The following is a 23332-nucleotide window of genomic DNA, read 5'->3' as shown; positions in this document are numbered from 1 at the left end:
CTTTGTGTGGTAGACACTTGAGGTGCCTTACCTCTGGGTTGCTGCATTTTTTGTTGGGTGAGATACCAGTTTGTAAGCTGAGTGATATTTTCAGCCAGGAAGCAGAAAGAAAAGTTCTTAACCAGCTGTGACTGAAATGCTTTTGTGCTTGGCTCCGGGAAGACCTCTTCTGAATACATAAAACTAGTGAGGAGACTGTTGGCATTGCTTGGTAGGTGTTAAAGCCAGGTGTTAATTGGTATCTGCTTTTTGAAAGGCAGCACATAAATTGAAACATGAGATTTCTAGGTCAGAAGGATTAATCTTTTACAGATCTCATTAGCTAGTTATTCTGGAGTTGAATACATGGAGGTCAGAAGGATAGTGGTTTGTCTGAAGGGAACGCAGCCTGCCAGAGTATGGGTGAGGCCAGCGGTAGTAGGGTCAGCGGGCATTGGGGAGGTCAAATGCAGCAACAGTGGATGAAGTTGAACCTCTCAGTCTCCTTAAAGAGGAACATTTTCTTAATGCAGCACAGAGGATGGCTGGCACTGGATGGCAGATATGCTGCAGAAGGTGGTGTGGTCAGACAAAGAGAAGTGGGAAATCCCAGGGCTTTTCTGAGCATCAGAGGTAACTGTTCAGCAATAACTTCTGGGCGTCAAACCTGGAGGGGAAGTGCTGAAAGTGGCCTCCGGTCCCCAGGGCAGGAGAGGACCTGTTAGGTCCTTTGCAGAAGATTAGGCAAGCAGCTGCAGCAAGGAAGAAGGCTGTGCTGCTTTCCGCAAGCAGTTGAAAAAAGCTTTTTGTCTCCCTAAAGCCCTGCTTTAACCCTCAGTTTTGAGAAAGGATTTCGAATCCCAAAAACTTAAAAGTTTGCTTATTTATTGTAAGCATGTTTAAGTACTTGGCCACTGAGCGCTGTCTTTTTAAAGATGGATAATCTGTGGTTTGATGTGTGTTTTTTCAAAGATCTGCCTCCAAGCAGAAAGTGGGTTATCAGCAGAAAAATATTTCTGATATTTCCAAATATTGGAAATACTGCAGGGAGAGAGATTAAAATCCAGACATGTGAATTGCTCACATTTGAAAGCGCTTGATGTAAATGCAAGTAATAATTAACTGAATAAAATCTCCATTGGTTTTCTTACTATTAGACATTCCGTCCTGCTGCAATGTTGATAGAAAGATCATCTGATTTTGGAAAAACGTGGCAAGTATATAGGTATTTTGCATATGACTGTGAGAGCTCATTTCCTGGGATTTCAACTGGACCCATGAAGAAAGTGGATGATATAATTTGTGACTCCCGATACTCCGACATTGAACCTTCAACGGAGGGAGAGGTCAGAGAGGTTTTTTTTTTTCAGATATGTTTGTTTTTTAGGCTTTTTCAATGCAAATTTGGATTCTCTTATTTTTAAAGCTGAATATTTAATTGTACCGTTTTTCCTCCAGGTGATATATCGTGTTTTAGATCCTGCTTTTCGAATTGAAGATCCGTACAGTCCACGGATTCAAAGTATGTATGCAGTTATCTTCCAGGCTCATTTGAAAGCATTTCTTTACTTGCCTTACTTACTGATCAAAAACCAGTAAGCTACAAATAAAGTCATGCACTAGCCCCAGTAACAGTTTTGAAGCCGTATGAATACATTTGTGGTATGGCTTCTTTTCATGACTCAGACAGTGATGTGCTGGGACATGACAATCAGCATTGTCAACTCAAGTGATTGCTCCTACACATGTCATTGTAGTTGGTCCTTTTCTTAATTGCTCAGGGAATCATTTTCCTTAAAGACCCTCCTCCCCAAAATACATGCAGTTGCTGATGGAAACCTTGGAACATGATCCCTTAATTGTACAGTGTTCAGAAAGCAAAGAAACAGAACAACAAAGATACTTACATCATTTTGCATTTCTAGCTAAAATCAAAGGGGCTGACTTTTGTTTTCTGGAACACCCGAGTCATGATTTTTGAATGGTTGGCCTTGGTAGCACTGCGTGGCTGGACCACACAGGTGTGGTCATAAAACACAAATGGCTGTAGCGTTCATGTATGGTAGTGACAATCCAGGAATGCAGAGGTAGAGGTGCTCTAATGTGCCTCAAAGAGAAACCTTGTGGGGCGTTTGGCCTGAGTAGGGAGCTGCACTGCTTGGCCCTAAACTTGACCTCCAATTTAATATTTATTCGCAGTTTCAGTCTGTGTCGTTCAGTGTAAAGCTAGCTGGAGCAGAAGACAATACCTGAAGTAGAAGTGTCTGCTAGTTGCTCTATCAGTTGAATGTTTTTTAACTGAAGTTTTTAAGGGGAAACTATGAGAGATACTCTGCTTTCATAGGCTTGAAGTGCTTTCATAGGCTTGAAGCCTAGTTTGAAGACTATAAGAAGTTACACAAGATTCATAATATCAAAGTGAATGTGTAGACTGAATTAATTGCTGCAATATTGTCTTCCCATGGATTATATCCTTTGAGAACTTCTCCTTTGTATTTGGTCAGTTGTATTTGGTCAATGATGGGGTGTTGCTTCTTTCAGCAAGATGTAACTAATTATATTCGCTAGGAAAGTTGGGCATATAAGAAAGAATATATTCATGTCTTATTTCCAACAATGATATTTTCCAAAAGGCTCGTAACTCTTGAAGCTCCTGGTCTGCTTGTCAGTGGTTCCTTAATAGCAGGTCCTTGCCCATCTTAGTATGGCTAGTATTTTTACTAGACTAGTATTTTTAATTAAGCTGAAACATACTTACACAGTGATCAACCTGTAGTAAAATGTGATTTTTTTTAGTTTGTGAGTATGGAGTGATGTCATACATAGTACATAAGTGCTAAAATTAAATCTGATCTAATATGCCTGTAGAAAGCGTGCTTAGGAAGTCACTCCTGGCTTCCTGCCATTCAGTACAATATCTGTTAAATAATTCCAAAATGGTGGTTTTTTTTTTTTTGTGTCCCCTGCAGATCTATTAAAGATCACGAATTTGAGGGTCAAATTCACCAAGCTGCACACACTGGGAGACAATCTCTTGGACTCCAGGATGGAGATCAGGGAGAAGTACTACTATGCCATCTACGACATGGTGGTGCGCGGGAACTGTTTCTGCTACGGACACGCCAGCGAGTGTGCGCCAGTGGATGGCTTTAACGAAGAAGTAGAAGGAATGGTAAATAGTCACTTTTCTCTTCTCCACAAAGCTGTTCCTGTCTGTGCCTCTTTTAAGCCATCTAAACACACATTTAAAGATGACACTCTGCCCCCACCAGTCCCCACCCTTAATTTTCAAACAAGAAAGCCATTAAAACTATTCCTCTTCAGCAAACATGTCTGTCATTATTGGTGCCAGTCAAGCACAGAGAGCTCAGATTAGGTGAAAATCAGTTTAGTGTTCCTTTTCTAGTTATGTTAAAGAGCTGATGAAATTAAAAGGCAAGAATGCAGAAAGGAAGTGGAACCGTATGAGACTAGAGACATGCATGTGTGCTCGCGCACGCGTGTGCATACGTGTGTGTGTGTCAACTTGATTGCCCTAAAATTGAAGTGAATAAAGGCGTCAAAGGATGAAATACCTTTGTGAATCAAACATGACCTGCGCTTATATTGGTTGTTGCCAGCTGAGAAGTGGAGGTTGTAGCCCTAATTAACAGCAGGCTCTGAGTGAAAAATCCTGCTGCCTGCATTGTATGTTGCTGCATGAGTGCCACATCCCTTCTGGGTTCTGCTTTTCCCCATGATTTTTGCCTGACAAGCAGTAATAGCACCCCTGTTAATGAGTGAGCTATTAACTGGATGAAAACGTGGAGGAGTACGGGGAGGTTGTGTGGATTGCCCCAGGGGCCGTGGGATGCTGGCAAGCGGGTACGCTCCGTTGCCCTGCAGTTTTGGTGAGTGTCTCCGTCTCAGCAGCAGCAGGACTGACTTTGACTTCAAAATCATGGCTCCAGTGGTTGTAATCCCCATCATCTAAGGCAGCGGCTGTTACACAGTCACTGTTGGTCTGCTTAGTGCTTGTTCTGTGCATGTTGAAGGCAAAGTCTGAGGCTGATGGATAAAACCCATCCAAACCATCTGTTATTTTTGCTTCGAGAACCAAAGTAGGGCTGGAAAGAAGGCACTGGGCTACTGACGTGCCAGTATAACTAGATGCATGTTGATAGCTAATTAACAGCTAATAAACAGCTAATTTTTACATCCAAGAGGCTTTTGTGATTGTTTAGGGGGAACTGTACTTTCCTTGTTCATTCTGAAAGCATTTATTCAGGCATTAGTTCCAGTAAGGACAGGACAAATTTGTATGAGGACATTCTTACCTTGGCAGGTAAAGGCTCCTGTGGCCCTTTATGTTCTCTTACGTGCAGTTACGTGCATTAGAGTCTGCACAAGTATATCCCTTGTGCACTAGCTGTATTTTGCATTAATTGGAGCGTGGAGGGTTTTTTCCCCTTCCTCTTTTATAACCAACAATGTATTTCTCTTTATTTTTCTTAATGACAGGTGCACGGACACTGCATGTGCAGACATAATACCAAAGGGTTAAACTGTGAGCAGTGTTTGGATTTCTACCATGACTTGCCCTGGCGACCTGCTGAAGGCCGCAATAGTAATGCATGCAAAAGTGAGTTTGAGTAAACTGTGGATCTGGTGTGAGCATTACATGCTGTTATTTGGGAGCTTGTGACAGTATATAGTCTTGCATGTTCTTTGGTTGACTTTGATGTGCCTGTTCTGCAAACTTGGATCTCCCCTGGGACCAGACTCTTTGCTTTCTCTGTTTGTCACAGAGTGCAACTGCAATGGCCACTCCAGCCAGTGCCACTTTGACATGGCCGTGTATATGACGACGGGGAATACCAGCGGCGGAGTGTGCGACGACTGCCAGCACAACACTGTAGGACGCAACTGTGAGCAGTGCAAACCCTTCTACTTCCAGCACCCGGAGAGAGATCTGCGGGACCCCGATGTCTGTGAGCGTAAGTGCAGCCCCGCTCCTCCGGGTGGGAATGACCGTGGCATCCCGACCGTGGACCCCCAGGGCTTTCCCTAGGGAATTTAGGATTTACTGGCCTTTCAGCCAGTGCCATGCTCCTGAACAAAGATCCTTGAGGGAAGGTGGTTGTCTTGGGGGTCTTTAGTGAGCCTGGCTGGGTTTTGTTTCCTCTTAAAGAGCCTGGAAATTTATCTGGTCATTACATGTTCAACCCATGACACTCCCTCTACACTGCAGCTGAGTTTAAATAATTCACTGTGAGACTTGGCTTTTTCTTTTATAACAGTTAATAAAACACACATGATGCTTCCTTCTTAGCTTGCAATTGTGACCCAGCTGGCTCCCAAAATGGTGGCATCTGCGATCGCTACACCGATTTCTCCACTGGCCTCATTGCTGGACAATGCCGTTGTAAATTATTTGTCGAAGGGGAGCGTTGTGACCTCTGCAAAGAAGGGTTCTATGGCCTGAGTGCTGATGACCCAGCGGGCTGTCAGTGTGAGTAAAAACATATGTTCCTTTATGTGTGATCAAAAGCTCTTTGAGGAGCTGCTAGAGCCGGGGGAAGTTGGTTTGTGGTGTGAGTTTTTTTCCTTTGTTTCATGTTTTTGCTAAAGAAAAACCATTCTTGTAGCTTTGCTGTAGCTTGGAGTCCACTCGTCCTTAAAACTCAGTTCCCCAGCTGATCCTTCTAGTGCATTCAGTGGAAACAGCAGAATCCTCCGTATTTGTTTTTAATTATGAGTCTCTAAGTTAGGGAAGTTTTACTGGGATGGGCGGTGGGCAAAGTGTGCAATTAAATATCTGTCCTGGGGAATTTAGGAGGAGCTTTAATGTAAATATTCAAGTTGGATACTGTCTAAAGTGTAACTCCAGTGTTTTGACCTGCCTGTTTGTATTTCCCAATCTAGCTTGTGCGTGTAATCCTCTGGGTACCCATCCTGGCGGGAATCCTTGTGATTCGGAGACAGGAAACTGCTATTGTAAGCGCCTGGTGACAGGAAAGCAGTGCAATCACTGCCTGGTAAGTGGCTTACTGTAAAATAAATGAGGAGACACTGGTATGAGGGAGGTTGGCATGCAGAAAGCGTGGAGCAAGGTGCTGGCCACTGTCTCTGCCTGCCTGTGAGCAGGTGCCCGGCATTCAGGCTGGAGTGGGCACCTCGGGATGTCAGGAGTTGAGAAGCACAGGCAGCTGGGAGGCACGTCAAGGCAGAAAAGGGCATCCAGAAATTAATTCCTGGGACTGCAAAGAGTGAGGTGCTGGGCATTAGGATGCCTGTTGCAGTTGCTCTGTGAAAAATGAGGGATCCAGGACTGTTCTGTCGGAGCCCTCGCTGGGGTGAAAGACAAAATGGTCAGAGGAGCAGTGTTACCAAAAAAAAATGCTTTCTCTACAGGCCATTATTTTAGGTGGGGATTATTTCATACACATACATTTCCATAGTGTTTATACGTGCAGGAGTGTTATAGAAACACACTGTCGGATAACTGGATGTGTTTATATAAACACTGACAGGCTATCTTATCTAACAGTGAACTACATGGAAAAGCTAAACAGGTCTGTCCCTCTGTCCAGCAAGCAAGTTGCAGAGTAGCAGCCCTGCAAGGGCAGTGCCTCGCACAAAGCCCCACCGCCCCACATCTGACTCTGTTGCGGTGTGATGTACTGGGCTGTGGTTTTCCAAGCCCATCATGGGTCAGGAGCCCGAACTGGTGTAAATGGTGCAGTAGGAGTGAGGTCTCTGAGCTTGGATCCTCCTGAATCTTGCTTTTAAAGCTAGGTGGAAAGATATGTTGTTTTCTTAAGCCCTTGTGATAGTCAACAAGGGGAGCAGGAGGGGAGGTTGTGTTGGAGGTTATGAGGGTACCCCCACAACCAGGAGAGCCACATTCATGGATTGGGGGCAGTCTGTGGTAGCTTATGCTGAGTATTTCAAAATGTGCCTTTGGGGTAGATGGGGTTAAGTTGGCACTAGGTTACAGCACTGGTGATGTTTCCTCCCGCAGCCTGAGCACTGGGGCCTGAGCAATGACATGGATGGATGTCGGCCCTGCGACTGCGACCAGGGAGGAGCGCTGAACAACAAGTGAGTCTCAGCCTGGTTACTCTTCTGTAATCATTCACCCCAGCGAGTTTTGCTTTGTTTGCAACCACAACATCCAGGGCTCAGTGTGCTCTGGAGGGGGATGTTTGAGACCATCTTCCTGCTCCGGTGTGCAGAAAGTGGCAAGTGTTGATTGCAAGCAAGGGGTGGCAGATGCATCCATGTCTTTTGCATGCTGAGCAGCGTCCGTTTATGCCACTGGTGCAGAAGAACATGTAAAATTGGTTCTGGTGTAGCTCTGCCTTTGGTGAGCCAGGGTAGGAGCCAGCCATGGCTTGAGCTGTGCCTTGGCCGTAACCTGGGGTATGGTCCATGTCAAAGCTTTGTTGTCACGAGATCAAAGCAGGAATCAGGCGGTGACATGGGCAGTCAGGCTGGCTCTTGGTTTTCTCCTGAACTGACCATTTAGTCAGTCTGTCTGTCTGTCCACCAGTGCTGGGGGAAGCACACCAGCTGCACGGTGCTGCTGTATTGCCCCAGCGGTGCTGCGTGGGCTGGGATGTGGGCCTAGAAGTGCCCACTGGGGAGGTGGAGATTTTTCAGAGAAAAGTGTGGGTTTTGAAGATGCATTCGTCAGTAAGAGCATGAAAAGTCCTGGCTTAACTGCCTGGTTAGAGGGGTGCTGGGTAGGGTGCTGGTGCATGTCCGACTCCAGGCTCTTCAACAGCAGCACGTTCCTTTGCTCGTTTTTTTTCCTTCTCTCTACAAACCCTTTGAAACATCCTGCTTTTGTCTAAAGCCACAGAAGTTTCCCAAGGGGATGGATGAACTGTTTCCCACTGAAGCCCGTGGGACGAGACCGGGGGAGTTTGGGACAGACCCTGGTGTGACTCCTGTAGGTTGTCGCAGCCTGCGAACACCCCGTCTGCAGCAGGGGTTGCCATGGGAATGTCCCGTGGGCTGTCTCTCCCTTCTGCTCCCGAGTGAATTATTACCCCTCAGCAGACAGTGGTGTGGTCGTTAGTGATTATTTACTCCTCCAGGCTCACTCCCTGCGTGCGGATCAGTTACGCCACACAGCCCATAACGGCTCCCCTGGCGCAGCTGCTTCCAGGGACTTGGGGTAGGGCTCGGCCGCGGCCCAGCAAGGCTTTGCAGCCCGTTTCCCATGCGCTGAGCCCAGCGATTGCAAAACCACGCGGGGAGGAGATGTGCGGCGTCCCGGCGTGGGCAGGGAGCAGCTGTGGTTTCCTCTGGCTGCAGGAGAGCCACGAAATCCAGCTCTGGCTCCCGGCGTCGCTCTCTAACATTGGCGGGAAGAGGGAGCTTTGCCCTCCCTGGGGCTCCTCTCCTCAGCTGCTGAATTGCAGGGGGAAAACTTCCTGGCTCACCTTCTAGGGCAGCTGGGGCTCTTCTGACATCTCAAAGGGAACGTTTAAGTGAATCTCTGCAATTTCAAAAATGATTTCAGTTAAAAATTACTCTTAGAATGTGGGCTTGAGAACCCTGGAAATTTTCCACGGAAACCAGAGGGGTTTGACTTTAGAATATTTTTCTAAATTCGGCTCGAATTTAAAGAAAGGAATGTCTTTTGGTGGACCAAAAAACTTTCCTATGAAAAGGTGTGGATGGGCGCATGCGAAAATACAGCCTGCCCAAGGGTTCTTCGTAAGCGGGGTGGACTCTCTGGGAACAATAAAACCACAAAAAGGCTGTTTGGGATAGAGCTGTATTGAGAAAAGAAAATGGCTCATTATGAAGTGGAGCTGCTGTACCTTCTGCATTCACCAGTGATCAATCTGTCTGTCCCCAGTCTTTGGCTGTGTCCATCCCAGTCTAGAGCAGCCAGCTGTTGTTTTTCCCTGTTCAGAGCTGCCAGTGGCTGACCTCCTGGATGTGTTTTGCAGCGTACGAGAGCAGCTTGACGTCCCGAGACGTGCAGGGTCATGCATGTTCTTGCTTTGCCTGAGCCCATACAAACACATCCACTGCTTGCGTGCCCTTGGTTTGCAGGACAGACATGCCTCTTGGCTGCGTCTGTGGTAGCAAGTGAAGTCCCCCCAGGACTGCTTTCTGCCCCCAGGAAACGGCCTGCATCCGTAGCATGAAATCCTCTCGCCACCCAAACAGAGGAAACCACATGCAAAGTGCCTACTGGAAATGGTCGCTGGCTCGTGCTCACTCCCAGCCCTAAAACCTAGGAGTTGTCTGGGAGAATGGTAGTTGGGTTGAGCCAAGGCTGTGCCTGGGACTGTGATGCCATTTTGGCAGTGCAGATGGTCTGGCTGCAGAGCCCGAGAACATCTTGTGCCTAGAGGCAGCTGTGTCCAGAAGCACTTCTCCTCCTGTGCCACTTAAAACGTCAAAGCTGGAATTAGTTCTGGCTGTGTCTCAGGGTAGCCAAGACGTGTTGTACATTCACTGCTCTTCCATTTTAGCTGCTCGAGTGAATCTGGCCAGTGCGAGTGCCGGCCCCACATGTTTGGACGTCAGTGTAACCAGGTGGAGCCTGGCTATTACTTCATTTCGCTCGATCATTACATCTACGAGGCGGAGGAAGCCAGCTTGGGCCCCGTGAGTAGCAGATTTAGTGGACCGGTGTGTCTGGACAGCTGTGGGAAAGTTGTTCACCATGTGGGTGTTAGAAGCATCTGTTTCATACCCCGAGTGTTTTACAATTAAAATGTGGAAAACACAGAATTGAAATGAAAACTGTCAACCTATAGCTCTTCAATTTTAGTATTGAAAATAATGTAGTAATTTAGTGGGGGGAACTGCCATTTTCTTTGATCATGACTGGACGGCTTCTTTCCTTCAGCATCACTCTTTGTACCCCACTGCGTACGCACCCACTGCACCCACTTCTTCCCCTCTTATCTCAAGAGTGATGAGACAACAACAGTGGCTCTTTGGTGCCGCTGAAGCTGGGAGAGAACAAAGCATGCATTTAAGCACATTGCCATGGCTTTTAGTTTCTGTACATCGTAACATTTATTTTATTAATGACTAAAACCGTGGTTGATTGTGCAAAAAGCTGTTTTTGTAAGTGAGGTTGCCTCTAGGTTGCTTAGCCCGCTGGCATGGTACGTCAGGGTTTCTGGCTCTTTCCGTTCACCACTGCACAGCCTTGCTGTTAATTCATTAACAGTAGCTAGGTGATTACATCAATTATTTTTGCCTCCAGCAAGGAGCTTGGGAGATGAGATAATGGCTTCTCTAAAGCAGCAGATCTTTGTCTGCCTGCAATTGAGGCACTTTGTCCTAATTTATTTATTTCAGGCAAGATGCAGCCACTTTGCAGTTTCAGCCAAGGCAGAGGATTTTTGCTGTTAGGCAAGGGCTGTTAGAAGGACTTTTTAAAATATGTTAATAGTGACAGGAGAGGTGAAGAAAACATTGGACCAATACCTGTTGAATATGGTTATCTAACTAATAGGGATGAAGAAAAAGCAGAGGCATTCAATGCTTTTTTTGCCTCCATCTTTAATAATAGTGATAGACCTCAGGCTGCCCAGTCTCGAGTCAGAGGACCATGACTGTGCGAACTGTGACTTTCCTTTTGTGGACACTGGAATTGTAAGGGACCAGCTGTATCAGCTGAATGTTCACAGTCCATGGGGCCTGAAGGGGTTCATCCCAGAGTACGGAAGGAGCTAGCGGATGTTATGGCAGGACCCCTCTCGATCATCTGCCAAAGGTCTGGAGAGCCTGGGGAGGTTCCTGCTGACTGGAAGCTATCCAGTGTTACTCCCATTTACAAGAAGCGCGTGAGGGAAGATCTGGGGAACTACAGACCTGTTAGTCTAACCTGAATTCCTGGAAAAAACATGGAAAAGATTATACTGAGTACTATTGAAAAGCATTTAAAGAATAATGCAGTCATCAGGTACAGTCAACACAGGTTCACAAAGGGAATGTCCTCTTTAACAAATTTGATATCCTTTTATGGTAATGTCATCCGCCTCGTGGATGAAGGGAAGGAGGTGGATGTAATTTTTCTGGATTTTAGTAAGGCTTTTGATACTGTCCCTCACAGCATCCTTCTGGACAAGTCGTCCAGCTGTGAGATGAATGGATACACAGTGCGCAGGGTGAAGAACTGGCCGAAGGGCAGAGCTCCAAGGTTGTAGTGAACGGGGCTACATCTGGCTGGCGACTGGTCACCAGCAATGTTCTCAGAGTTCAATTCTAGGGCCAGTTCTCTTTGATATATTTATCAACGATCTGGATGCAGGAGTTGAATGCGCCATTAGCAAGTTTGCTGATGATAGCAGACTGGGAGGTGCTGTTGACTCTCTTGAGAGCAGATGCCTTGCACAGGGATGTAGATAGATTGGAGCATTGGGCTAGGATTAATGGAATGAAATTTAACAAGTCCAAATGCCAAATTCTGTACCTAGGACGGAGTAACGCTGGGCACAAGTATAAACCGAGAGAGGAGTGGCTGGAGAGCAGCCCTGCAGAAAGGGATCTGGGGTGCTGGCTGACTGCAGGCCCAATGTGAGTCAGCCCTGTGCCCTGGCAGCCGAGAGGGCCAAGCTCATCCTGGGGTGCATCAAACCCAGCATAACCAGCCAGTCAAAAGAGCTGATTATCCCCTGTACTCAGCGTTGGTGCAGCCTCACCTGGAGTACTGTGTGCAGTTCTGCGCCCCACAATTTAAGAAGGATGTGAGTGTCCTTGAATGCCTCCAGAGGAGGGCAACAAATCTGGTGGCAGGGCTGGAAGGAATGGGGAGCAGCTGAGGACTTTGGGATTGTCTAGTTTGGAGAAAAGGAGGTTGAGGGGCGACCTCATTGCTCTCTACAGCTTCCTGAGGAGGGGAAGTAGAGAAGGAGGTGCTGATCTTCTTCCTGGTATCCAGTACAAGACATGTGAGAATGGTTCAAAGCTGCACCAGGGGAGGTTCAGACTTACTTTTAGGAAGCATTTTGTTACTGAGAGGGTAATCAAATACTGGAACAGGCTTCCTAGAGAGGTGATCGATGCCTCAAGCCTGTCAGTGTTTAAGAGGCATTTGGTCAATTGCAGAATCATGGAACATAGAATCATTTAGGTTGGAAAAGACCCTTAAGATCATTGAGTCCAACTGCAAACCTAACACTGCCAGTTCCCATTAAACCATGTCTCTGAGTGCCACATCCACACGTCTTTTAAATACCCCTAGGAATGGTGACTCAACCACTTCCCTGGGCAACCTGCTTGATAACCCTTTCAGTGACAATTTTTTTCCTAGTATCTAATCTAAACCTCCCCTGGCACAACTTGAGGTCATTTCCTCTCATCCTATCATCCACCTCACTACAACCTCTTTTCAGATAGCTGTAGAGAGCAATGAGGTCTCCCCGGACCCTCTTTTTCTCCAGACTAAACCAGCCCAGTTCGCTCAACTGCTCCTCATAAGACTTGTGCTCCAGACCCTTCACCAGCTTTGTTGCTCCAGCACCTCAATGTCTTTCTTACAGTGAGGGACCCAAAACTGAACACAACTCCCTTAACAACATGCTGTAACTTTTGGTCAGCCCCAAGTCGGTGAGGCAGTTGGACCGGATGATCAATGTAGGTCACTTCCAACTGAAATATTCTGTTCTGGTCTATTCTGTAACTGCAGAGAGGGAAAACAGCACAGAGCAGTTGAACTGCAGTGGAGGGTGTGTGAGCTGGCACAGGTTTTTTTTGTATATTCATGTCTGCCCAGCTGGAGAGGTAATACCCAATGCTTCGCCGAGGCTCATGGCATTTGGGGATGGAGGAGCTCAGCACGAAAACCCACGTTGCCAAGCAGAGCGGGAGGATGGGATACCCCACAGCTGCACACCCTCACTCACATCCTGCTTGCAATCCTTTTTGGGGAGCTCCAACCTTTTCTGTAAAGCTGAAGGGTAATAATTCATAGCCAGGCTCTCTTCAAAGAGTGTGAGAATAACACGAGGGGACATCCTGAAGTGATATGTGTATATATAGATATTTCCTTACATTTCGTCCCCCGCCACTGAAGCAGCTTCCTTAGGAATGCACAGGATGTTGTTCTATGGAGAGGGATATTCGTGGATGCAGATAAATTTGAAACAGGAAGTTTGAACACCACACGTTTCCATTTTCTGTTGTCTTTTTCCTCTTCTTTGCTTTGTATAAGGAGTAGCAGATAAAAACCTGCCACCTCAGACTGAAACGAGTGACCACGTATTGATTTGGCTGTTAAATACCTGTCAGTTATTGGGATCTCTGTTATTTAGTGACACCCTGCTCGTAACGGCCGTGATCTGCTTTTCAGATGTTACCCTGAGCAGCGGTTTGGTTTGGAGCAGTTACGTGCCACTGCAGTAAATCCTACTGCTGCTAGTGTGATGTGAAAGTCCTTACAGTGAACGAAATGTCATAGCTGGTGCATTCGTTACTCACAGCAAGTTTTAAAATCTAATTCCCCACTATAACAGAGAAATGGATGAAAAGCTGAGCAGTGTTGTTGTATTTTATCTTTCTTGTTTTTTGTATATTAAGTGGAAGGGCAATGGTGTGCATGCACATGAGACTGAAAGAGAATTTGTGTTCTCTGGGACGCAAATGACAGATGCTGTGATGCAGAAGTGATCCATCAGCAGAACTCATCACTTCATGTGCTCCCATGCAAATTTAATGTATCAGTGTTAAATCTTTGTTCCCTCTTTTTATAGGGAGTAAACATAATTGAGCGCCAGTACACACCGGACCGCACACCATCGTGGACAGGCATAGGATTTGTAAGGGTCCCTGAGGGGGCCTACGTGGAATTCTACATCAACAACATCCCCTACTCCATGGAGTACGATATTCTCGTCCGCTATGAGCCACAGGTAGGTCTGTAAGTATGAGCATTGCGGCATCCCACCGGGCATTGGATGTCCTGGTACACAGCTGCCAGGAGCCCAGCACTTCAGGAGTCATCAGGACTTCAGGAGCCATCAAGATGAGGATGCTCAGTTGAATGTCTGAGATGCATGAAAATCCATGAAGATGTTGACTATTACTGGTATTATTTGCTTTACAGTTTCATTCATTATTGTCTTGTTTCAGCACCTGTTTAATGAGCAAATTGAAGTGACAAGTCCCATCAGGACAGATTAGAATATAAATTTGGCATCAGCTGATCAGGCTTCCAATGGGTGGAAATGCTGTTAGCACCTTAGGAGTCAAATCTTCTGTCTTGGATGGTGAATGCCTGCAGCCAAGAGTTTGCAAGCAGTTAGTTTTGACTGTGGATAATTTGAAAGGTAGAGGGAAAGAGAACCCCTCCCCAGCTCCTTACCTACAGCTTGGCAGCAAATGACTGCGATGAAATACTAAGGTGCAGTATCCAGAGGTGGAGGGAGAGGACATTACCAGACCCCTTGCTGATGTTGTGCCGCAGATGGGGCTGCTGACCACTGACAGCTAGTCATGGCTTTTTGGGAGAGAGATAGGCTGTCATGGTGAAGGATGCCCAGGGGCACTTGCCTCATCTTGTCTTCAGCCCAAACCCGCAGCCACTAGATGCCCCATTGATGCTGGAACTGCAGCCCTGTCCTCCCCAAAGCGCAGTGACCACCCCGTCTGTGTGCACGGTTTCCTGGCCTGAGCTCTGGATACTGCCGGGAACTTACGGCCGTTGCTTGATGCTGATCAGCCTTTTTTCCCCGCCAGTTGCCGGATCAGTGGGAAAAAGCTGTGATCAGCGTCTCGCGCCCAGGCAAGATTCCCACGGGTAGCCGGTGTGGCAACACAGTTCCTGATGATGATAATCAGGTCGTCTCGCTGTCACCTGGCTCCAGGTCAGTATAACTGGAGGGACCAAAAGGAGGAAAAAAACCCCAACATTTAAAAATTTGAAACAGAGAAACATCACATTTTCAGTTTGCAGTGGCCTTTATGAAAACTAATGAAGTTTAATCTGCAACATATTTAGAATCGTGTCTGTAGTCTCAAAGCTTTAAGTTTATTCTTTTTTGTTTGTTTTATTCACCGAGTAAAGAGGGAGGGAAGTGTTTGCACAGCCTGTGACTGAACATTGCTACGGCTCTTTACCTTGCCGATAAGCTTTTCCGGTTCTGACTTGCACAAGCCTCCAAACCGCCTCTTTCACATCTTTTTGTTCTGCCCGATCTTGGCTGCTTTCCGTTATCTCAATTGCTTTATAGGGCCACTTGAAATGCTTTATGGTGCTGGACATTTGAAGTAAGAATTGTTTCCTGTTTCTAATCCAGATACGTCGTTCTCCCGCGGCCCGTCTGCTTCGAGAAGGGGCTGAACTACACCATCCGCCTGGAGCTGCCCCAGTACTCCTCAGTGGATACGGAGACGGAGAGCCCATACACGCTAATTGACTCTGTGAGCAGAAATTGTTTTGGGGATCCTCTGGTGGAAAAGCGTATTTAAAAGCCTGAAAGTTTGCATCTCTTCTGGGATGCATCTGTGTAAATCTGAAGTAGTACTTTACAATGTTGTTGCTTATGGCTGAAGCCAAATTTTAGCTGAACAATGTGAGGCAGCGTACGTTTCTTCAGTCTCAAAGTATGCGGGTTGTTTTTCTGCTAAGAGGCGTTTGCTGTATTTTACAGAAGTGTAGCTAGTTCCACAGACCTGAACTTTCACAGAAGTTTCTGTGGGAAGGCTAATGTGTGCCATGTATGTCATGAATGTCTACTTTTTTCTTTTGAATGGATAGAATTTGGCAGATTTGGTAAGAATTTGGTAGACACCAGAACTATTCCACCAAAACCTACAGAATTCCTGTCATTTCCCTTCCAAATTCTTGTCTGGCTGTTTTCTTTTTGGCCAAAAATGCATGATATGAAGTGGGATAAAATGGAATGTTCACAGTTTTGGTGGAGGCTGTGTATAAATAGTGACACTTTGTCATTGTAAAATTGTTTTGTAGCTCGTTCTCATGCCATACTGCAAATCGCTGGACATATTCACAGTGGGAGGCTCAGGCGAAGATGTGGTCACAAACAGCGCTTGGGAAACTTTCCAAAGATACCGGTGTCTGGAAAACAGCAGGAGTGTTGTGAAAACCCCCATGACAGAAGTCTGCAAGAACATCATATTCAGCATTTCTGCTCTATTACATGAGACTGCGTTATGTACGTAGGCACCTACCTGTAGGGCAGACCACCCCTGGAAGCTTGATGGCACTTCTAGGCAGAGCGGTTTGCACGGGGAAGGCGTGTGCATGGGATGAGGCAGGTGGTTCACATCCTGCACTGTGGTACTTATTCCTCCTGGTTCTTTTCTCTGCTCAGCGTGCCAGTGTGACCCCCAGGGCTCTCTGAGTTCCGTGTGTGACCCCAGCGGAGGACAGTGCCAGTGTCGTCCCAATGTCGTTGGAAGACAGTGTGACAGATGTTCCCCCGGCACCTTTGGGTTTGGGCCAAGTGGATGCCGACGTACGTTAAACCCTTGGCTCTGGGCTGTGCTGTTGCAGGGCGCTGTGTTTAGGCCTGGCTGGGGAAAAACAGCCCCTCTCACCCTCTCCTTGCAGCATGTGAGTGCCACGTCCGAGGGTCTTACAACGCCTTCTGCGACGCAGAGACGGGCCAGTGCCACTGCTTCCCTGGGGTGTATGGGCGGCAGTGCGACCGCTGCCTGCCCGGCTTCTGGGGCTTCCCCAGCTGCCAGCCCTGCCACTGCAACGGCCACGCCGACGACTGCAGCCCCTACACCGGGGAGTGCCTGAGTTGCCGGGACCACACGGCGGGGCACAACTGCGAGAGGTACGCTGCACACGCCCCCTCCTCGGTCCCTCTCCTTTCCCCTCAGCAGGGTGGGCGCAGCAGCCATTCCCCTCCGACACTGGTGCTCAGGCAGGTGTGAATCCACAGGGAAAGTCCCTGGGTCACGGAAGCCAGAGCAGTACTGGTGATCCTGGAGAAGGATGGGAGCAGGGACCCTCTCTTCTCTGCCTGTCGCCTCCCGCCTCCCAGCAGCGCCTGCCCAGACATCCAAGAGCACGTTGTGGGACCCCAGGGCTTCCGAAAGGATTTCTCCAGTGCAAGCCTCCTGAGAGGCATCTGCCTTGGGGTCTCCTGCTCTTACGTTGGTGTAAGCCAGACAAATTTGTCTCTGTGGGCACAGCTGCTTGGAGCGTGAGTGGCACAGGAAAGCTGTAAGGATGTTTCTGTGCTTTGGTTCTTCACGGTGGTTGAAAACTTGAACGTAGTTATAACAAGACTCCAGTCCATTTGCCTGCAGTCCCCTGCATGCCCTGTACCCCATTGCGCAGGTGCCAGTCTGGCTACTACGGAGACCCCGTCCTGGGATCAGGTGACCACTGCCGCCCCTGCCCTTGTCCTGACGGCCCCGAGAGCGGACGCCAGTTTTCCAGTGGCTGTTACCAGGATCCAGTCACGCTGCAAGTCGTGTGTGTCTGTAGCGTGGGATACATAGGTACTTGGTGTGTGCGTGCGGTGGGGTGGGGCTGGTTGGGCTGAACCTACTGGTGGGACGGCGTTTGTTTGTATGTGTTGTTGGATGTGACCACAGCACCAGCATCAGTGTGTTGCTGCTGGAGGCTGGCTGCACTTGGAAGGTGCCCTGCAGAGTGGATTGCGCAGCCGGTGCCGGCACCACCATGAACCTCATCCCCAGCAGCGTGGCAAGGGATGGCCAGTGGCTGGGAGAGATGGGTGGGACAGCAGTGGAACTGAGGGGACAAGCGTGCTGGCAGCGGGGCTGCAGCCCTATGCCCTGGTGCCCCAGGCAGTACCATTCGTGCCACCGAGCTGGCACAGTCTCACCAAGGGTGCCTCTGTTGCTTTTAGCATGATCCAATTAACACCCCACCATTAATGGCCTTTATTGTCTTGCCTTAGTCTTGCCGTTTATGGGGCTGCGCGCTAGCGAGCCGTGATGGTAATTCCCACCGTGCCTGTTTGTTCAAACAGGCAGTCGTTGTGATGAATGTGCGTCTGGCTTCTTTGGGAGCCCTGACGAGGTTGGCGGTGCCTGCCAGCCGTGCCAGTGCAACAACAACATTGACACCACTGACCCAGAGGCCTGCGACAAGAAGACGGGAATGTGCGTGAAGTGCCTGTATCACACGGAGGGGGAAAATTGCCACCTCTGCAAACAGGGCTACTATGGGAGTGCCCTGCAGCAGGACTGCAGAAGTGAGTAGGGAGACACAGCCCCAACCCCTCTGCCAGCTGTGTCACGGGGAGGCAGCAGCCACTCATGCTCTTTTCGTTTACCTGGGAGCGTTTGGGGAGGAGGGGAAACTGAATTACCTCCAGCTGGAGTTGTGTGCAGCTCAGCAGGGCTCCTGGCCAGAGGGGAGTCCTTTACATCTGACAGTGAGAGCAGGGACAGCATTTACATGTGCTGAAAGGAGCAGGCTTTTGCAGGAGGGAGGTTTCTTGCCCTCGTGTTACTGGTCTTTGTTTTCCTCTTCTCCAGAGATGGTGGGTGGCAGGGTGTGCATTTGGCTTTTGTTTAACACCAGCAGATGTAGCTGACAGCGGGAGCACGTCCTACCTGGGCAGCCGAACCAGGCTCTCCTCTCTTGGTGTTGGACGCAGCCCGGCAGGGTCGCTGGGTGGGTGAGCGGAGCCCGGCTCTGCATGGCACGCTATCAGGCACTCCAAGCAGATCCACTGCCATAGCTGGCTGACAGGAGCTGGGCAGTCTCAGCCTTTGGTTCTGTACAGAGGGAGGAAAGAAGAGGAGGAAGACTGGGCTGCTTGGATAAGGGGTTCCTGTTGCCTCCTGCCTGCTGGGGTAGAAGCTGTAGAGGTGGCCAGCCTGGGACGTGAAGGGGCTCTTGCACAGTGCTGGTGTCATCCAGCGTTGGGTCAGCCAGGCCCGGCCACGGGCATTGGGATGTGCCGGCATCTGTTTGCACCTCTGGGGACTCGGAGAATAAACTAAATGTGAACTGTGGGCGGTTTGATAACGAGAGGGCAGGCTGACGTCGAGGCGCCATGCTCTTTCCCTCAGAGTGTGTCTGCAACTACCTGGGCACCGTCCAGGAGGACTGCGAGGGCTCGGAGAGCTGCCGGTGCGAGGCGGCCACGGGGCAGTGCCGGTGCCTCCCCAATGTGGTGGGACAGACCTGCGACCGCTGCGCACCCCACACGTGGAGGCTCGCCAGCGGCGCCGGCTGCGAGCCGTGCGGCTGCGACCTCACGCGGTCCCTTGGGCCCGCCTGCAACGAGGTGAGGGGAGCGCGGGGCACGCTGTGACAGCTCAGCCTTTTCTCCGGCGCGGGGCCAAGCTGCTGAGGTGGTGACATGTCCTGTTGGGGTTTTTTTTTGGTAGTTCACAGGGCAGTGCCAGTGCATGCCAGGCTTTGGAGGCCGGACCTGCCGGGAGTGCCAGGAGCTCTTCTGGGGCGACCCAGGAGTGGAATGCCGAGGTGAGTCCAACCCTGATGCCCGCTCCTTTTGGAAATGACGCGTGGCCGGTGGCCAGGCACACCATCAGCCCCCAGTGCCCTGGGACACCCCTGCCAGGAGCAGCCACTCCTGTGATCCCTGCCAGTGCCCACGCGAGCCTTGGAGACGAGGAAGGAAGGCATGGTGGGGTCCATCCCCAGGGTTTTGGCGCCTCCGGGCACAGGAGGCATGGCAGGAGCCCAGCCCGAGGCTTGCCTGCTTTGTTTAATTTCTTGTTGGACCCTTATTTAGAATCAAACCTCTCTGTCTAGAAACTAACTCTTCTTTAACCGTTAGGTTGCAATGCTGTCTGGTAAGCTGGTGTGGTAAGAAAACATACTGCCAAGTGTTTGGGTTTGAGAATTTGTCTGGAAACCAGTTTCTTTCGCCTTTTGATTGTACATAATGGAAGACCATTGTCTCCTCTTGCGCCTTGTTAGGGAGACTGGGCCTGAAGAAATAAGGTTCTGGATTTAGTAGGAGACTTTCCTTATATTTCAGATGAAAATAAAGAAGTGAGCAGAGGCCATGCAGCGGTTTAGCTGTAGCTACATGCTGCAAAACAGCGCCATGAAGTCGCTTGTTTAGAAAACTGACTGCTCTCTGTCCTTTCATTATAAACAAGCCTGTTCATTAGCTGGAAAAGAAACTTCAAACACTGTCCAGACCAGAACAAACTTGTATCTCTGATCTGTTCAAATAGGAGCCTTTGCCAGGAGGGTTTGCAGTAGATTAAGGTATTTTTTCCTGCAGGGAGGAATGTGCTTGCTGTGGTCTTTAATAAATCCTTTACAGTAGAGATACCTTAGAGCCATTGTCTAACCAGATAGGCAGGTCACAGCTACTTGGTTAATGCAGCAGATGAAAGGACTGGGGAATTGTCCTGGTTCCTGAGTACATATTGGGTTTCCTGGGGAGGCTGTGTGTGTTCTGGTGTGGTGCTCTGACCCTGTGGCTCCGGGGCAGGGATTGTCTCTTGGTATCAGCTGTCTCCATCGGGGTTTATTGATGGAGTCCATCTGCATACCTTATCAGCAGGATTTTGCCACTGCCAGCATTTCTGGCCTCTCGTGGAGTTTCTGCTGCCTTTTGGGCATGTGAAAACCTGCTTTTTAACATTTCTGAAGGAAAGAGAGGATATATTCTTCAGAGCCTGTTTTTCACATGCAAACTCTCTTCTGCCCCTTCTGTCCCCAAGTGACGCAGGAGACTCACTCCTGTGGAAATGCAGATTTTCTTTTAGGATTGCATCCACAGGAGGTCTCTGTGGCAGGCAGGGAGAGCCAGGGGAGTGCATCCAGCCCCACGGTGCTGCTGAGTCTCCCCGGCATGGTGGGGTCAGTGCCTCCCGCCCTGTCTCCCATCCTTCCTTGGCAGGGAGAGAAGGGACTTCTCAGCCCTCATTTAGTCCCCGTGAGCAGAGGGGGGATATTCAGGCTGGGAGCCGTGCAGCCACCACGTGGGCAGGTAGCAGCTCTCTGTGGTAAGCAGTTTGCAGGCGAACTGGAAAACTGTGCCATTTAAGAAATTACAGAGCAGTGTCCCTGGAAAATAGCTTAAATATGGCCTGTGGCCAAGGCGAAGCTGGAATAGAGAAGAGGACTCATCACAAAGACATCAGCTCCAGCTGCAGAGGGAAACATGGACTCCTGACCGTGGTGTTTGCCACCTGCCCTTGGTGGCCTGCTCATGCTGGCCCAAGTGACCAAAATGGACACACTTTGTGCTGCATTCAAGAAGAAAATACAAACAGATCTGGATGGGGAGCAGCGAGAGAGCTCTGAACCATGTGAGTACGGACAGACAGTCTTTGCTGTGGGCATTGAGCTGATGTGGAGGTGTGGACGTCAGTCCTACGATTCCAGTGTGGGATCCTGCACCGGTTGGGGCAAGTGGCTTCGCAGGAAGGTTGGAAATCGCAGGGTGCATCACTCAAGGAACAGTAATGTATGATCTCTTTACAAGAGGTCTTTGGGCTGTTGGCACCAAGAGACATGAGCTCCTGCTGAGAAATGGGAACTCTACGTTGTTGTGACACCCTTCACAAAGTTATAATTAGTTTAAAAAAAAAAAAAAAAAAAAAAAGAGGTCATGTGAAGACAAATGCCTGCAAATAACCTCTGGACACAGCTATGTGGAGATGTACAAAATGGCCCATCTAGGACAGGCCAGGGGCCGCAGCTCCCATGGGTTCCCAGGCTCCAGGGCACACTTCCCAGCCATCCCCATCACTGGCTGCTGCCTGTGAGTTGTTTTGTAGAAATCTTGGTAAGACCAGAGATGGTGAAGTGGAAGCTGGGGGAGGCAGGTTTTTTGCACAAGGTCTGGGTGCTTTGATTTGCAGTCTGTCCTCCTTGCGGTGGAGAGAAAGCATCATCTGATGTCTTCTCTCTGCACGTCCTGAGAGATCACACTGGGACCAGACCGCTGGGGCAAGCTAAGGTGGGTGCCTACGTTTGGGCAGCGTCTCAGCCCCTTGGTACTGGGTATGATCCCACCACCCACAGATGTTCACTGGGGATCACACACTGCAGAGTCTCTAGGACTGCGTCTTTGGAGGCTGCTTACCCCATGCTTTAAAAAATCAAAACAGTTACTAATTTAATATAACATCATGCCTGAAACAAGCAGAGGAGGGGTGTAGAGGATAGGGAATAGCCCGGCGTGTCTCTCCTGGCCTCGTGCAGGTCCGTGAGGATTACAGTGAGCAGGAGCTGTGCGGTGAGCATTGTCCCCTTTGCAGGGCTCCCCTGGCCATTGCTTCAGCTACCAGCTACATGCAGCTCTTCACGAGCCTGCACGTGAACGTGTGCGTGTGCGTAACAATCCTTGCTAAAGATAGTAAATAACAGGATTACAAATTTCATCAGACTGGAGCCTCCCAGGCATTCTGCTGGAGCTTTTCCAAAGCCTGGCAACCAAAGAGCAGGACTCGGCACGCTGAGCTCTGTGCCGGCTTCAGCCCGCGGAGCACAATTCTGGCAGGAGGCTCCATGCTTGTGAGAAGCCTCTGAGATGTGGTGTGGCTGCAGAGGCAGCTCAAACAATGCCCTTGCACAGCAGATATTTGAAGTTCATGTGTTTCCTATAATATAAAGGAGATTACAATTTTACTGTCATTACTGTTTTAATTGAATCAGAGTACAGTTAGTGAAAGGCACTGTATGAGATTGAAAGCTAGGTTGTGTTGCTATCTCCCCTTTACAAGAAGCATACATTTGTCAGTTTTTTTCTGTGCTGAACTTGAATATCAATCCCTATCGTAACAAACAGAATTGAATTGACTTAAGATGAAAAAAATTCATGTTTTTATCAAATAGTCATTGCAGACATTGGCAGAAAGTTGTTTTTCTCAGTTTTTAGTCTTTGTTATGTACCTGGTGCCAAAACATCTGTTCACTGAAAATTACTCCACTGCCATTTACAAATAGGCTTCATAATCTTAATTTAACACCTGGGTCTTAAACTAGTCACGTAGGCTGCTTTTACAGGAGATGTTTATGGTGCAGAGAGAAAGATTAGCAGATGTTTCTTTTTGTTCTGTGCTAAGTGTCTAAAGGAAGTCAGGCAAATTCTATGCTAAAGGAAATACAATTTTCACTTTGACTTTCGTAATTTGAATTGACTTTCATAATTTGAATTGACCTGTGGACTTAAAATCTTGTAATGTATATTGATTGTTCCAGAAAATTGTCCTTTTGGCAAGGTCTGCTAGCGTGTTAAAATGCTGCACAACCCTAGTAATTCTAGGCTGGGATCTTATCTTAACACTCGTACTGAAAATCATAGCGCTGAAGAGTTAGCAATATGCTTACAGGGTAATTTGAATCAATAGCTGATTATTCAGAAGAAATTTGCTAGCTCTGCAAAACTTTCAACCTTACAAATTGCTGAATGGTTTTATCATCAAAGTGTCTCACTACCAT

General features: G+C 48.5%; 1 protein-coding gene across 1 annotated transcript in view; it reads left to right on the top strand.

Moving 5' to 3' along the window:
- LAMB1 (laminin subunit beta 1) overlaps window positions 1–23332 on the top strand; it is a 46011-nt gene that overhangs the window by 5694 nt on the left and 16985 nt on the right. The window contains exons 5-23 of the mRNA XM_086746639.1: window positions 1137–1325; window positions 1438–1501; window positions 2949–3151; window positions 4480–4600; window positions 4767–4955; window positions 5291–5470; window positions 5884–5996; window positions 6983–7062; window positions 9459–9594; window positions 13695–13853; window positions 14680–14807; window positions 15240–15363; window positions 15914–16118; window positions 16278–16421; window positions 16517–16748; window positions 17258–17421; window positions 17919–18143; window positions 18970–19187; window positions 19291–19387. Of these exons, the coding sequence (XP_086602765.1) occupies window positions 1137–1325; window positions 1438–1501; window positions 2949–3151; window positions 4480–4600; window positions 4767–4955; window positions 5291–5470; window positions 5884–5996; window positions 6983–7062; window positions 9459–9594; window positions 13695–13853; window positions 14680–14807; window positions 15240–15363; window positions 15914–16118; window positions 16278–16421; window positions 16517–16748; window positions 17258–17421; window positions 17919–18143; window positions 18970–19187; window positions 19291–19387 (2971 nt within the window). The remainder of the gene's footprint in view (window positions 1–1136; window positions 1326–1437; window positions 1502–2948; window positions 3152–4479; window positions 4601–4766; window positions 4956–5290; window positions 5471–5883; window positions 5997–6982; window positions 7063–9458; window positions 9595–13694; window positions 13854–14679; window positions 14808–15239; window positions 15364–15913; window positions 16119–16277; window positions 16422–16516; window positions 16749–17257; window positions 17422–17918; window positions 18144–18969; window positions 19188–19290; window positions 19388–23332) is intronic.

Source organism: Chlamydotis macqueenii, chromosome 1 (assembly GCF_036417535.1).
Source record: "Chlamydotis macqueenii isolate bChlMac1 chromosome 1, bChlMac1.mat, whole genome shotgun sequence".
In the NCBI taxonomy this organism is placed as follows: domain Eukaryota; kingdom Metazoa; phylum Chordata; class Aves; order Otidiformes; family Otididae; genus Chlamydotis; species Chlamydotis macqueenii.
Note: the sequence above shows the minus strand (reverse complement) of the source record. Positions and strands in the feature narration are given on the sequence as shown.